Source organism: Antrostomus carolinensis, unplaced genomic scaffold, assembly GCF_000700745.2.
Source record: "Antrostomus carolinensis isolate BGI_N321 unplaced genomic scaffold, ASM70074v2 scaffold9826, whole genome shotgun sequence".
Lineage (NCBI taxonomy): Eukaryota > Metazoa > Chordata > Aves > Caprimulgiformes > Caprimulgidae > Antrostomus > Antrostomus carolinensis.
Window position 1 is genome coordinate 6,272 of NW_010319885.1, and position 16,915 is coordinate 23,186.

Below are 16,915 nucleotides of genomic sequence, written 5' to 3' on the forward strand. Positions count from 1 at the left end.
CTCTCTTGTGATTCCCCACATCTTAAAAAGTCCTGTCTCCTCCTCTCGGGGTCTAGCCTTAACCCTCTACACTCTAGCCATGTCAGCCCAGTTGTTCTGAGGAAAAGTGTTTCTTTCACTGAAGAGCTGCTTCTGGCTGCTTCTGGTAGGATCAATCTATTATGGCCTTTTAAGCAAACTTTTAAGAAAATGTTGTTATTTGATATGGGGGCATTTAACACACAGCCTTCTAGAAGCCTCTGGTTTTGTTCAGTTAGCCTCTGAAAACTGCTGGCTACATGACTATTCACACCACATCTCAACTCTGCCCCAGGAGCTTGAAACAGCTTCAGAACTTCTTACAGGATTTGAAACATAAGTAGTTTGTGGTATAGAACTTTCTCCTTTTCACTTGCAAAATTTCCTTTGATAATCAGACTAAAAAAAATTTACTTTTTTTTTTTTTTAATCCCCCTCATTCCCTTCATTTTGCTGTTCCTGTATTTTGTGTGGAACAAGCACTTGCTCGTTAATTCATTCATAATTTATTGAAATAACAGCTATCAGATGGCTAGCAACTCTCCTCTTTAAATTAATCTTTTAAACAAAGCCTGTACAAATTTTTTATTTGTACCGCCTCCTTTTCCATTGCATTATTTTCCACATGCATTATTTTCATAGATTTAAATTAAATAGTTGATATTACTGCTTTTTTTTCTGTAGAAACTATTTTGATTAGTTTGTGTATTTTTTTGAGTTTGTTTCATGTCCAGTATTTATACTATGTTTGTCTGTATTCAATATTGTATAGTCCCTGACAATGACATTTAGAATCAATGCCAAATAGTTAAAGCAATTTAATCTTGTTTGATGGGACTATACAGATACTAATATTTTTTGTTTCCTTATCCAAGAACAGCTAAAAATATTTGTTAAAAATTATAGTATTTTAATATATAATTATATTGTAATCATAGCCTAGTAATTTTTGGAAATGTTAGGAATGAGTTAATGTACATTATTAAGTCCAGTATGATTTCCAGGTCTCTCAGTCTGGTTATAACAAATAACTGCACTTTATATATGTACAATCTCATTCATGGTTCTTAGATGCTTGATCAGAAGAAAAAGGAAACTAGCAAGGAATTGTTAAGTTAGTTATGAATTCTGTAAAAGAAAATCTTTGCTTCATTCATAACTGTTTGCACTGTGGTGTCTGTATTTCATCCTGCTCCTGACACTTTATTTTTGTTCTTTATCTTGTGCTTTCCTACACAGTTTAGGTGTTTTTATTTTTATTCCGTCAAGTTAGCATCGATAGTTTTAGATACAAGAAATACCAATGATAGTTTGTTCTTAGGCATGAAATATTACCAAGAAAATCTGATTCACCAGCATTGTGTTTACTTTAGGAAAAACACAATTTTGGTATGTGTTTATTTTTTTTACTTTTGTGATTTCTAACCATAGAGCAAATAACTTACTGTCATACATATAACCTGCACCTCGACACGCTCAGTTAAGAGTACAGTTCCTTGATAGCAGATAATTCAATACCAGAGATACTTGCATATCTGATAAACTTTCCATCTCTTCAGAAAAGCTTCTGTATTGGAAGTTAATGATGGGAGTAAAATATATGAAAGAAGGAAAGAGAGAATTACCCATATTATGCAAAATTGGAGTTTATTTCTTATTTTCATTTACAGATAATCTGCAGGTTATGTGTGTGCAAATGTAGTGATTGAATAAGTGTGGCAGTTTTAAATGCTGAGCAGTAGTCCTTAGCTTATTGGGATGAATCAGATGAGTGAATATTTCATTGCATAGATACTAAAGAAAATAAAAATAATTGGTAAATTTTTTTTTTTTTTTCAGAGTTTATATTTCAAGTCAAAGGATATGCACTGCCTTTGCAATTTTCTTTTTGGTCCCAGTCATGCATTATATAGCTACTGCTGTAATGATGTGTCCAGTCTCCTCCCAGTAGTTAGGAAAGGTGGTGTAGTTACTCTGAAACTCTCACAAAGCCAGATTTTTTAAACTTTTTTTTTTAATCTGATAGTGATAGTAAAAAGAGAGAGATGCTTGACTATAGAGTAATCTGTCAGAGAGGCATCGTTCAACAGTGTGGAATTAATGGTGACTTTGCAGCCCTTTTTTGATAAGGGCTGAAAATCTGATGATGTAGAAACTTTATGTGAAAAACAGAGAGAGTAGCTTTGTTTTGAAATCATAGGCAAAACTCCCAATAGTAACAAGAAAAAATAAAAATAAGTCGTTATATGTTGTAGGAAAGAATTGCCAGCCCAGATCTTTAAATCTTTGGATTTTAAGTTCTTTTTTGATTCAGGTTGACAGCAGAAAAAGATCCTAGATGAGGGGAATTTTGACCAAATGCTAAAAAGCCACTGCTAGTTATGTGAAAACCAAACCCCAAAGCATCTCCCCCCCAGACACAAATAAAACTGTGATGCTCAGCTTTTTCTTTTTTGTTTTTTAATTAAAATTATGGGGATAATTTTACTGCTTTCAGTGACTGTTTTATGTATTTTTTAAATCAAAGTTTAATTACAAATTATAATATATGTTTCTTTGAATGTCATTTGTACTGATACTCTTCAGGAATGGGCAGTGGGAGTGCTGGAAAAGAAGGGGGGCCTTTTAAAACTCTTTTAAGACAACAGACTCAGTCAGCTCTGGAACAAAGGGTAAGGCATTTTATATATATATATATATATATATTTCTGACCTACTAAAGTGAAAACTTAGCTTGTAGCGAGTTAAATGTTTTCTGTTTAAAAAGATGTGTAATTTTTAGGTCTGAAAACTTACTGCAAATGTTGACTGTTTAATAGCCCTTTTATACACAAATTATTTAAATTTTAATATCTTACTAAAGCATTAAGAAAATAGAGCAAATAACTGTGATGTGCACGGCACTCAAGCAATTAATGTTGGTGTTATAAGAAACAATTACAGTGAAAATTACTGCTATTTATTCTCTGTAAGTTACTGATGCTTATAAGTTTAATACTTTACCATCATCATGTATTTAGTGAAGTTTTTACAGAAGCCAAATTCAGAAACATTGGAATAGCTTTAAACAAGGTGAGAATCACATCTATAATTGCAAAAAACTTGTTTTCTCAGTTTTGAGAAATAGATTTGGTGCATATTTTAGCCTTTGTAGTACTGTGTGAAATGATGTGCAGGTAGCCTTGAAAAATGGTAACTTAAACAAACCTAAACCACTTCCCAAGCAATAAAAGGACCTTACAGATTTACAGCTTTTTGAAGAGCCTTTGTAGGACTAAAAATGTTCTCTGTTATTAGGCTGAATAGACTGTATAATAAAAATACTGGTTTTAATTCTTTGTATAAATTTTGGAATGAGTCCTTGCAATTTGGTTTTTTTATAGCTTGTGTACTGCTCTTGTCAAAATGTTATTAGTGATGTGTCTTGAAGAAAGAAATGTGAATGTTTTCCTCTTCAGAAATAAATCCTAGTTTAATTACAGTTTCTGACTACCTGAACTCTTTACACAGAACCATACACGTTTGTTGAAAACAAAATCAGCTCTGTCTGTGAAATGTAAATGAATAGTTGCTATTTTGAGTTAAGTGGATGATTCTCTTCTCATTTTTTTGTGTTATCCGTTGCTTAAGGGAGGATCGCCTCATAGGTTCTGTAGAAGGCGGGTATGTTCCAAAACATTGTGTGACTCTTTTTTGTAGCCCTTTTTTTTTTTCTTGTATTGAAGACTTCTAAACAGTTATTTGAAATACTTTGATTTTCTTTTTCCCGAGGTTTTGCAAATTTCTTTGTAATCTTGTTTATGCAGGATTTAAAAGTATCTATTCTGTTATTTTTAAGAGGATTTATCAGATTGGCATATTTTTGCATAGTATTTTGCTTGTTGATACATTTCAGTTAAAATTTTAATTTATTTTTAAATACAAATCCATGGCTTTTTCTTTTAATGTTTTAGTTTGAAAAAAAAATGCTTTAAGAAGAGTTTTTTTTCTCTGTTTATCTTTGTTTTCAGTAGCATTTCAGACAGTTCATGGCTGATTTATTCCCTTAGGAAGCTTTTTAAAAACAATTACATATATAAATTAAGAACACAATGTATTTTTAGAGATTGAATTATTTGCACATTTTTTTAATAAGGCCTGTATATTGTCTAGTGGAAAAAAAAAATACTGTAAAATGGGATGGAATGTGTTGAGTCTGTTATTGATGATGATGTAGCAAAGCATGAGGAGTGTTAATTGATACAAAAAATATGTTCATACTGTCTTTCTAAAAGTTTCATATTGGATGTGGTTTTGCTGTGGTTGCCTCTTATGGTTACCTTAAGGTTGAGTTACTTAACTAGTATGAATACTGCTTGTAAGTTACTTTGTTTGTTTTAATATTGCACAATTCATAGTGCACTCTTAATTACTTGTCAGGATTAGTTAGGGTAGCACTTATTTGGGAAAACAACAATAAATTCAATTAATATATTTCCACATGTATTAGATATATAGAAAGTTCTTTTGAGCCTGAGTTCAGTTTATTTGGGTATATGGTAATGCAAAGGCATATTAAAACCAGTTCATTTAACTGGATGTCTCCACAGCTTTCTTTTTCAATAAAATTTGGTTTTAATGTGTTACTTACATAACCCTAATTGCAAACCAAACCAAATTTTATTGGAGGGGTGATATTACTCAGTTTCTTTTGGGAAAATACACCAGCTGTGGAAAACTCACATACATGTTAAGTTGTACATTAATATATTTTTAGCAATTCACAGGATGCCTGTTGATAGCAAGTGCAACTATAGCACAGCTATCTTTGTGTATATTTTTATCTATAAATATATATGCTGTATTTCCATCAGTGGGAAAATTAGAGTATACTTTACTCATTAAAAATTAGCCTATGTTTTTGTAGAAATAGCCAAATGTTGCTCATGATGATATTTTATATCTCTGTTGACCTCAACTTGGACAAATGCTGTTTTATTCCTCCACATTTACATTCTGCAAGCGCTTGAGAGCTCTATCTCTGCCTCAACAAGTTGGAGATCTGTTGGTCTTAATCTCTGAAGAGCACTGCTAGTCAGCTGTTGTGTTGGAGTGCAGTTCTCTGTGATTCCTTGGGCTGGAATGCTGACTTCAACAACTTCACTTACCAGTGACTTCTTGTTACTGTCCAGCCCGTCCCCTCAGTTCAGTTGAAGAAAAACTAGAAAATTGACCATGTTGTGAGATAGTACAGTAAATGTGCTTAGAATAAAAATAATTCAACCAGGAAATTAAACAGGATTTTAATGTGGACCAGTTCCTTAATCTGGTTCAGCCCGAAAAGCTCTATGAACATGTCTGAGCGTTATCTGAGGGAGCAGTACGGTGATAGCAATGAGTGAATGCTGGAAGGGAATGTGAGAACTGCTTCAGCTGGCACCAAGGCCAAATGATATGTGTGTGCAGCCTTGTTCCATGTGCTTTTTCTTTATTTTGTATGTCTTTGTTTGAAATTTAGTTAAGAGTGCTAGCAATACATGTATGCACATCATAGAATCACAGAATGGTCTGGGTTAGAAGGGACCATCCAGTCCCAACCCCCCTGCCAGCAGCAGGGACACCTTCCACTAGACCAGGTTGCTCAAAGCCTCATCCAACCTGGCCTTGAACACTTCCAGGGAGGAGCAGCCACAGCTTCTCTGGGCAGCCTGGGCCAGTGTCTCACCCGCTTCACAGCAAATAATTTCTTCCCAATATCTAATCTAAACCTCCCCTCTTCCAGTTTAAATCCATTTCCCCTTTGTTTTATCACTATGTGATATGTGTATACACAAACATTTTTAACTGTTGTATTAAATTTTTATGAGGATTTTATTGTAACCTTCCCAGACTTTCCCAAAATGCCAACTGTGAAATCTCTGTGTAGTTAGAAGGATTAAACCAGTGACAGTTCTTTCAGCCTCTGTGCAGTCAAGGACTGTGAAATGCTGTAGTGAATTGGTATTTGTAAAATAACTGACCATCTTTAGTTGTAACTCGGAAACTTTAAGATCATTGTTCTTCTCATACATGGGAATGCTCTGTGCTTGCATTACCTTGATGTAAAGGTGGTCCTTTGCAAATTGCAGTAGTAGGAGAGATTTGTAATATGGAAACTCTGCATCTGGTTCTTGTGGAATCTGTTTTCCATGCAATAAATATAGCTTTATTATTTTGAAGTATTACAGATTACCACATGTAATGGAGGCTGGAACTTGTGGAAGATGTCCCTGCTGATGGCAGGGGGGTTGAAACTGGATGATCTTTAAAGTCCCTTCCAATCCAAACCATTCTATGATTCTGTGATTTGAGTAATATAATAATAAAAACCCCAAAATCTCTTAAGTGAGCTTAAAAAAGAAAAAAAGGAAGGGGAGGGGGGAAAACTTCATCATATGAAGTGATGGAATCCTGTCTGCGTCAGAATGAATGAGACATTGGTAATGGAATAAGGGCACATCAGAATGGTTCAGTGAGTCACTAACCCACGTTTGCCTGTGGCTGAAATTAACTGATAGGACCTAGGTCTAATTTTAGCATGTGTCATAATAGCCTTGCAAGTATCAATATGTTGCTCAAGATAGAACTGGGTTATTAGTTAAAAGATTTTTTTTTACCTGGTTTGTAGCATAGGGAATTGGGTAAACTGGAAATCTGAACATGTTAAAATTACTTGCAGTGCACAGCCTTATGAAAATGAACAAAAGCTGAAAGTAATTTCTGAATCTTCATATAGATTAAAAAGCATTGGGTTTGCTTTAGAGCATTGTTCACTTTGTTCACTACATACTGTTTTAGCACAGTGTAAGTGTGAGTATATATATGTATGTGTAAAATATAAATGTAGTATAGACTTAATGGAATTTCATATAGGTGGCATATTCAGTAGACTTTCAAATTGATTTCTATAGTACTGGGAAAGCTAATTATTTTTCATGTCATTAATGTGGGATAACTATATTCAAGGGACAGAGCAATGTAAGTTATGCAGAATGGAATTATCCAGGCACAAATATTATCATTATACTTGTGAGTCACTGATATTACAGAGCCACAGTGAAAGAGGGTTCTAACAAAGTGTTGGTGTGCTGCATTTCTTCCATTTTCTGGCATGAAAGACATACAGAAAAGGAGTTCAGACTGTGGTGTGGTCAGAGCTTTCTGGCTGTTCTGATAACCTGCAAAGCACTTTGTGACCTGTTAGAAACTGCTGAGGTAACCTTTTCTATAGCCTTCTCTAGAGATCCATCGGTGCTCCTGAAGAGAGATTAATCAAGCAGGTTTGCAGAGTCCTATGGTGAAATCTTCCTGGTTTTTAATTGTACCATAAGGCACAACTGCAGGCTGTGGTGGGGTTTTTAGGGGGTGTGTTTTTTATTTTGTTTTGGTTTTTTCCTTCTGTTTATTGATACTATGGTTGCTGATTTCAAAGTTTGCCTCTTAATTTTGAAAATGGAAGCAAAACAAAAATCCAGGAATCTTGAAGTCTGTAGGACCTTTTAAAAGTTGTAAGAGTCCTAGTAACAAGAGTGGTAAGAATTCTGAAGTGTTAATTTTTAAATCTACGTTGGGCTTTAGTTTAAGAGGACTTTTCATGCCATGTATTGCTGGAAGGACCATGATGCTCACTTGATCTGCAGCATGTACACTGTTTAGGTAGAAGCTCAGTTGAACTGTACTGTTGCAAGTGCTTTAAGTATGTGAGAAAGGAATCTATAGTGTACTTTCTCTCATATAAAATTGATGTTTATTTTTTCCTTTTAACCAATCATCATAACTACAAACCATGATTGCATGATATTTTACTTTTTTGCCTCTATGCATTTAGAATCGCTGAACATAAATCTGTTGCCTTTCCCCCATAAGTGTGCTATCACATATATCTTGGACATTCCTTAGAATGGGTCTGTAGAAAATAAAATCTTCCAGTTTTGGACTCACTACTTTTGAATAGAACTGTTTCACTTCATCACATGTGTCATGACAAGTTACTCTTACCACTTGCCTGTTGTATGAACCCCATTTTCGAGTAGCTTCTGAAACTTATTTTGATTATGAATTGGTAAAAACTAATTTATATGAATTAATTGGAAGTGAATTTTCTTAGTTTAAGAGCTTACAGTTGTATTTCAAAGACTTATGCTTTGTTCTAGAAGATGTATATTTACTTATTATCATAGAATCACTGAATGGTTTGGGTTGGAAGGGACCTTAAAGATCATCCAGTTCCAACCCTCCTGCCATCAGCAGGGACACCTTCCACTAGACCAGGTTGCTCAAAGCCTCATCCAACCTGGCCTTGAACACTTCCAGGGAGGGTTATTTAGAGCTTACAAAACTAGCAGTGCAGTCCATTAATATTTTTTATGTAAGTTTTCCTCTAATAAGGCATTAATTATTCTTGTGAGACTACAGTTTGCTTTACCCTGTGCTTCAGGATGAAACTGCAGTTATTTCTAACAATAAGACCTAAAAAAGTGAGAAAAATGTTCCTTCATTTTGTATCAGCTAATGGAAATAGAATTACATTGCTTAGCTGCCATCCTAAAAGTGGACCAAGAGTGGCTTTGTTAACACAACTGGGTGAAGTTTTGATTATTTATTAATATTGTGCTGAGATACAACTCTATGGGGGAAAAGTATTCTTACATTGTATAATAATATGTCTGCTTTTATTATACTATGGGGATATGAAGACGTATGGTTACGTAGTGCTTAGTAAGCCTGAAGGACGTTTGGCCTATTGTAACTGCTTTGCTTGTATTTCAGGGAAGTAATCAATTCACTGCATGTTTATTGGCAATCAGCAGTGGTGGGTAAGCAGCCAATTGATCTTTGTTTTTTTTTTTAATCATAACAGGAATTTCCATTTTTCACGTTGACGAGCTTTCCACCGGGCTTTCTTGTCCACGTTGGTGGTGTTGTCAGTGCACGGTCCGTGAAGCTCCTGGATCGCATTCACAATCCTGGTATGTTAACACAAGAACAACTTCCTTGCCCGAGTCCAGTCGTAATGATCTTGTCTGTCTAATCTTTACAACTTCAGAACTTGAATAGATACACATAGATTCTAACAATCTATATGAAAACCAATATTTTTCAGACAATCATTTAGTCTTGAATACTGATAGTCATTCAGAGGGTATGTTTTTTGCGAGAAACTTTGCAGCAAGTTAATTAAATAATAAAGTACTTTGAATCCAGTAACTTTGCACTAAAAGCTGTCCTTGAATTCCTGAGGGCTTAATTATATTTTTGCCACTTTTTAATATTAAAACTTGATGCAAGTTTTCCATTCAAACAAAAATCAGATTAAATGCTTGATCTTAACTATGAATGTTTTCTAATTTACAGCTCCTTGAAATCCTTAAGGACTAATGACTACAATTTAGCCCAATACATATTTTTAACGTCTTTTGATAAAACCTTTACAGCTTTGTTTCTGTTCTTAAAAACATATACTGAACAGTACTTTAAGATTTTTATTTAGCATTTAGCTTGGAGCACCAGTACTGGAGCATGTGTATTTTGCATGTCCTAGTTCTGACATCAGAATTGTGACATTTGACTCTGAAGACTTTGTTGTTAAATTCACTGAGATGAGCCAAGGAATACTCTGTAAAAAGTTGGAGTTAACAGTGCACTTAAAAATGCAGACAGAGGAGAGTAAAAAATAGCACCTGTAGTGGCTTTGCATGCACTAGTCAGGAGTAATAAAATGAATTTTGTGCAAATGCATCTTTAGTAGCAGTTTAAAAAAAGACTTTTATCCTTTTCTTTCTTCTTCCTGTGGTCCAAGGCAAGTAATTCTGCAAGCAGGTGGATTGTTGCTGATCTAAAGATTCAGTAAACTGACAACATGAAATAAAAATCTGAGACTTAATTGGAATTAAACCCCTCTACTTCAAGGGATTTTTAAAAGCATATGAGTGCACAGTATTGTTCTTTTTTTTTCCTATTTTTAAGATTTATTTACACAGTGGAGAGAGGATTAAGAGAAATGGCAAATGTCTTCCCTTTCTTTTCCACACAGTTGTCTTAGGCTTCTGTATTTTCAACAGATTTTGATACAGGTCACCTATGTGCAAAATCTACTGTGTGATAAATTTATATTAAGACAAAATGGAAAAAAAAATTGCTTAGAAGTTTTAAATATTAATGTTAAATATTAATTAATTAAAAATTAATTAATATTATACACTCCTTTATTTTACCAGTTGACTGAAAGCGATATGAGAAATAAGAGAAGATCTAGATGCATGTTTGCACAACTATGTGGCAAAAACACAGTGTTTTTGTGGGACTTGCAGATTACTCCTGACAAGTGAATGCAAGATGCATGGTACTTTAAACTCAGTATATTGCAAACCAGTGAGAACAAAGGGGAATGAAGGCAAGTGGCTGTGGGAGGGCAAGTAAAGAAGTAGGAAAGAAAAATTCTGATACAGTGATGATCATTCTAAGCATTTGAGTCAAATAAGTGTATAAAGGGAACAAACTGGCAGATGAATACACAGGAAAATGTAGCAGAGGAAAGAACATTTGAAGGGGTGGATTGAGAACTTATCAATAATTGCTATATACTGTACACTTTGATCACGCCTAATGCTAGATTGCTGTAGCATGCTCCTTTTTTCCCTTTCTATTTCAGCCTCTTTATTAACTCTGCTGTCTGTGTCTTTCCAGTTCCTGTGGAGTGGTGTTGTCAATTGTGTTCTTGTTGGTAGTTTTTTTTTTCACTATTCTGCTCCTATAACTGATCTACTAATTTGCTGTTTTGAACTCAGCCTTTGTCGGAATTATGGGTAACACAAGATCATACAAACTGCTAGACTGGAATAGTTTCAATTCAGGTATTTTACTAGTCATTCAGTACTACATATGCTGACAGAAATTATGGCAGCTCAGTGAAGTTCTTAGAAACGCTGTAGGATATTTAGGTTAATGCTTCAAATTTAAATCTGTTTAATCATCAAATGCCTAAATGTCGTGTTTTAATGTTGTTAAAGGCTTTCTTTAAAATTGCCAAACATTGTTTTAGTATAAAATAGTATTGCTAAGAATAATAATCAATCTGGAAAGCTGAATGTTCAGATGATTATTTTGTAGTAGCTTTCAGCTCAGTGTCCATGAAGCAAGTAATTTAGGGAAAAAAGAATGGATTGTTATTTATACAGCTGGGATCATGTCAAGTGTTAGTTAATTTTTTTAAGTTGTTTTTTTTGTTTGTTTGTTTTGGGGTTTTTTTGTTGTTGGTTGATTTCATTTTGGGGTTGGGGCTGCTGGTTTTGTTTTGTTTTGCATGAGCTTGCACTTTCTTCAACAATGGCTGTACTTCTGTTAATTTCAGGAAATTGATGAATGTGTTTGTCCTAAATAATAGATACAAAAATTGTGAGAGAGAATGGAAAATAGACAAAGAAAAGTGTAGTATGTAGTGCAGGATTTGTTGGTTCATACAACTTGTATTGTAAAATGCCATCAGGACTTGCAGGACTTAGAACACAATTATTTGAATTTTTTAATCACTTTAACACCTAAATTGAAAAAAGCCCCAATGTTTTATTTTTTTATCCAGTTTTAGGGCTCAAAGTGTGTAACTTCCTGACACAACTGCAGAGAGAAAAGATGAGTTGGTGATGCAGTCTGCATAAAAGCTACACAGATTACTGACCTGTTAGGGGGAGAAATAAAGACTTCTCCCCCACCCACCTTTTCCTCTGAAAATGTAGCTGGCACAGTAAGAAGGTATAAAGCTGCCCTCTGGGGATTTGTTTCCCCTGGAAAGAAGCTTGCCTTCTTGGTATTTCATTGTTGCAGTGCAACTCTATGTCATACTCTAAACTTCAGTTTAAATTATCTATATGCTTTTTTTTCATTTTACAAGTAGTTCAGTAATAGGTAGTGCCTGTACTGGCTCATTTTTGTATCCTTGTTCCTTGCTACAGTAAGTGTCCTGTAATATTGTAATTATGACATTTTCTGGTTTTGTTGGTTTTATTTGCTTGTTCTAGAGTGATAATATTTCAAAATTAATTTTACTTTCGGTATGAAAATACTATTATGAAATTCTCAGATTTATTCCTGGTATAGCATAGTCTGATCCAAGGTATTAAAAACGTGTCAAAAATTTTCATTTTGTATGTTACCTTGAAAAGTTTGAATTAATTGTTGTTCTCTGAGATAGTGTTTAGTAGGATGTTACCATGGAAGAATTTTATTAGAATAATTTGAATGAGTTATATGCAGACATTAAACATATGCTGAGCTAGGCTAGAAAGTGATCCAGAAACGTAAGACTAGGGAGCTAAGGGGAAGTCATTAATTCATTTCTTTCTAAGGGGAAGTAATTCATTCATTTCTTGTCAGAATATACAAAATAGTAGCCTAGGTTTTTTAGACATAACAGAAAAAAAAGAAGTCATACATATATATATATATATATATACACACACACACACACATACAAACATACATATATATGCATTTTATACCCGGAGGTAGTTGGTGCCCAAAAATTCTGGAGTAGAGAGGTCTAAACCGAGCAGTAATTGTAGAGTGAATACCTTACTGAGAACTGTCTGCATTTCTGTTGCCTTGACACATGTCAGCAGCTCTGTAGGAACAATCTTGATTAATCCTACTGGTTAGAGACTAAGCAGATTATGCTCATACTCCTGGAAGTATGTTCCTTCTGCAGCGCTAGGTGTGTTGCTGAATGAAGAAGAACGGAGGAAGAGAGGAGGTCAGTCGTTACATACGATGTGTAATGGATAGCAGAGTCACAGATTACATACAAGTTAACTTTGTCTTAGACTGGAATCACAAATACACTACACAGTTATCTTTGAGAAACCAAAGGAGATGATTTCTATTCATCTCCATCTTGTAGAGCTTTATTGCCAGCTCTGTCCTTGCTGGCTCATACTTGGCCTTAAGGAGAGCAGGGATTTATAAAGCTTAAGGAAAACTATACTACATCTTTACATTACATTCACGTTAGCAAGAATGTAATCACAACCATAAGTAGGCTAAAATTATTTTCCTTTTTGAAAATGTTCAGGCTTCATTTAAACTTGGTAGTAACCTGTTTACAGAATCACAGAATGTCAGGGATTGGAAGGGACCTCGAAAGATCATCCAGTCCAATCCCCCTGCCGGAGCAGGAACCTAAATGAGATCACACAGGAAGGTGTCCAGGTGGGTTTTGAATGTCTCCAGAGAAGGAGACTCCACACCCTCCCTGGGCAGCCTGTCCCAGGGCTCTGTCACCCTCACTGTAAAGAAGATTTTTCTCAAGTTTAAGCAGAAAAGGATGTTTCTTTTCTTTGATAATGGCAGGAAGGCTTGTTTAATTAAGTGTGTAAGATAGAACAGGACCATCTGATGGTGGTGAAAAGTCAGAGATTTGAAGATACTTGGAAGTCAAATGTGGAAGTAAAGACTGACTTTATTTGACAACTAGAAAAAGAAACTACTTAAACACTGCGGCGTTGCATATAGTTCAGTGAAAATATTGTTATAATGCTTATAAAATTACTAAAAGGTGTTGATCAAGATGAATCAGCGAAATAGAAAGTACAGAAACCAGAGCGGAAATTCATAGAGAAGAGGGCACATAATACAGTGGAAGAAATACTCTGATGCTATCTCTGGAAAAATATGTTAGATGTACTATAAATATAAAAACATGAAAGGAAATCTGGATCTGGAAGACCAGATCTTCGATAAAGTTTCTCCCTGAGGTTAAATACAGAGAAAAAAGGTTCCTTAGGAAGTGCAAGGAACTCGTTGAAGAGACAGCTTTTGCATATGGCTGTTTCATAGCACTAACATATACAGTCTTCATAGAATTATAGCATGGTATGAGTTGGAAGGGACCTTAAAGATTAATTATTCTCACATAGTTAAATGTTTTCACATAATTACATTTTTAAACTCATTCAGGGAGCTGCTTCAGCTCCAGTAGTCAGAAGCATGGAAGGAGAAAAGTTTGTTAATAAAATTCCTAAGGATCTCCTGGGCTCCTTGTGTAAGGTCCAGACTTACTTGGAGTGTGAAATTCTCCAGCACTGTAGTTTTGTAAATGAGGAAATGCAAGAGGGAAGCTTGGATATGGCTTGGTTCTGTAACTGAATGGTTTTCTTTCACAGAAATAGAAACATTCGGTGAGGATGCCAGTTCCATTTCATGTTGTCTGGGGTGTCAGTGTAGGTACTTGTGAGAACACAGTAGAAAATGTCAGAATGTTTTTGTTAGTGTCTGATGTGGCTGTCCTTCAGAACTAGTAGAAAAACAACATTTTAAGCTTGACCTCTTGCCTTGAAGAATTTCTAGGTTGACTTCTTGTGCATCAGTGTGTGTGTTAATATAATAATAGGTTAAGGCAGTTGTCAGGGGCTTTTCTGAACAGCGTGAGGGGTGTGATGTTTTTCAGTAATATTATACTCTACTTTTCTGCAGCCTTTCCAGAGGAGTGAATGTTCCTAAATGGTTTTTATGGTTAATGTGAATGGTGTTTGATTTTTAATTTTTTTTTTTAAGCAGATGCACCCTTATATTAATGAAATAATTTCATTTGGGACTGTGTATCGTTTCTCTTTTGGAGAGTTCTTGAGTAGATATTTATGGAACTAAACAAAGGATGGTCACTGTCAATGAGTATAGAGTAGTATTCCTGTGATCTGTTAGAGATTAATAAATAAATTAATAAACTTGGCATTTAAAATATTTATTTTAGAATTCTTTGCCTACTAGTAAGTAATGCTGTTTAATCTGTTCATGTTGATTTAAAAATCTCCCTGATATTTGGCTAATGGTGTGAAAGCCATCGTAGACTTTTCACTGCACAGATGCTCCAATAAAGCTGTTGCTCATTACACTGCTGGAGTTTGGTTTTGAATTGATAGTACATAAGAGAGAGAACCTTGGTCTCGTGGAAAATTGTTATTCCTTCACGTAACTCTTCCTGATTTCAAAATATGGGGCTTGACTAAAACTATTATCTTGATATAATTTCCTTCATGGTTTACAGTGAGGTTTTTTTCAGCCTTACAATGTGTCACTCTGTGGTTGCAAAGATCTAGTTGCAGAACTTCTTGCCTTGTTCAGATTGTATTATTGTTAGGAGAAAACTAGAATGATTCTAGTTGACAGGACACCTTCCTAACTACTCCATAGTTACAGGTAAACATCTCCTTGTAAAATATCTACAGACAGTACTGTAGGAAAATGGCAGGTAACACAAGGTCTAACTGACCGTAACAGGGTTCTAGAAATAACTCTGATGACACATTAATGGATAAGTTCATTATCTGAGCTGAGTTAGGCACAACAGATTTTCCTTCTATGTGCTGAGACTGAAGTTCCTCAATATGTCCCATTTCTTATGAAGAAATACCATAGTGCTTTGGGGTTTTTTTTTCTGGGTCAGGTACTCTGTGTGGCAGTCAGCAAGAAAGCAGCAATCCTGTCTGTGAACATCTATCTGTGTGTGTCGAGAGATTAATTTTTGTGTTTCAAATTCTGTATGTTTTTTTCAAAGACTCTGTTAGATAAATGAGTGGTACTTTTGCTTGTTTTAAGGTTACAGCTAGTTTGGCTTATTTAAAGCTTTAAATCATACTTGTAGTTTGTTTTGTGGTAGTTATAAAATAGATGAACCATGGTTTAAGAAGACCTGTCTTGTTTCAGCACAGTGTCTCTAGCTTTGGGTAATAGCCCCTTTGTTGCTGTCAGTGCCCTTTGAAGATTGCTTATGTTTTAAAATGGGTTGTATTTATTGTGCCAAGATGACAAAGCAATAGAGAGATCCAAGATAGAATAAGTAGTGGATTGCCTAAGCAGCTCTTCAAAGTGGCAGATGTTGCTGTTGTTACTGTAATAGGATGAATTAAAACAGATTCCTAGATCTTCTTTAGTGTCACACTTGCCTTATGATTAGAGGAACCTTACGCACAGCAGTGAGGACCTCACCATTATAGGATGAATGACTGAACAAAATATTAACTGAAAGCTGGAGTGACAAAGTTGCTGATTTTCCAGGGGCAAATGAATTTCCAGTATTTAACATTTTTGTTATGTCTGGGCAGTACTTTTAACTTTTCTAATTCTAAGGAAGTATGGTGAAATTTGAACCTTTATTTTTAAGTATTATCTTAATAGTTTAATTTTAGGTTTACTTTTTAATATGTACATATATAAATACTCTGAACATACGTTTTTGTCTTCAAATGCTGTGTATTTTGATTTTTATCTTACTTTTTAAAAATTTTATTTAAGTTGTATCACATGATGGTTTCCTTTAGCTAGAAATTAAATTATTCCTGCAGTTTTGGTATTATTGCAGGATCCTTCATCTGCAATTAAAAGTAAAAGTTCTAGGATGTATTACTTTTATGGCTGTGTAGTTAATACTTGGTGGTATTTGCAGCAGATTTTGTTGAACCAGTTTATGGGAAACTGTTGCTTCAAAGATTACTTTTAATGTTTAGAAAAGGTTAAATTATACTGTAGTCTGTCCATCCTGCAGATGTTAAGTCACAGTGGACTAAAATAACTTGTGTTACAATTAAAAGTTCTAGGATGTATTACTTTTATGGCTGTGTAGTTAATACTTGGTGGTATTTGCAGCAGATTTTGTTGAACCAGTTTATGGGAAACTGTTGCTTCAAAGATTACTTTTAATGTTTAGAAAAGGTTAAATTATACTGTAGTCTGTCCATCCTGCAGATGTTAAGTCACAGTGGACTAAAATAACTTGTGTTTAGTGATCACAGAATCAGAGTGTCAGGGATTGGAAGGGACCTCGAAAGATCATCCAGTCCAGTCTCCCTGCTGGAGCAGGTACCTAAATGAGATCACACAGGAAGGTGTCCAG

At 34.8% G+C, this 16,915-nt stretch overlaps 1 protein-coding gene across 1 annotated transcript in view; it reads left to right on the forward strand.

Annotated features, from left to right (window-relative positions):
- The window catches only part of C2CD5 (C2 calcium dependent domain containing 5), a gene marked incomplete at its 5' end in the record, with an annotated part of 56,814 nt that overhangs the window by 5,982 nt on the left and 33,917 nt on the right, over positions 1–16,915 (forward strand). The window contains 5 exon segments of the mRNA XM_029085306.1: positions 1–145; positions 2,605–2,690; positions 3,649–3,681; positions 8,897–9,005; positions 10,824–10,889. The exon segment at positions 1–145 is cut by the window's left edge and continues 45 nt beyond it. Coding sequence (XP_028941139.1) covers positions 1–145; positions 2,605–2,690; positions 3,649–3,681; positions 8,897–9,005; positions 10,824–10,889 — 439 coding nt within the window.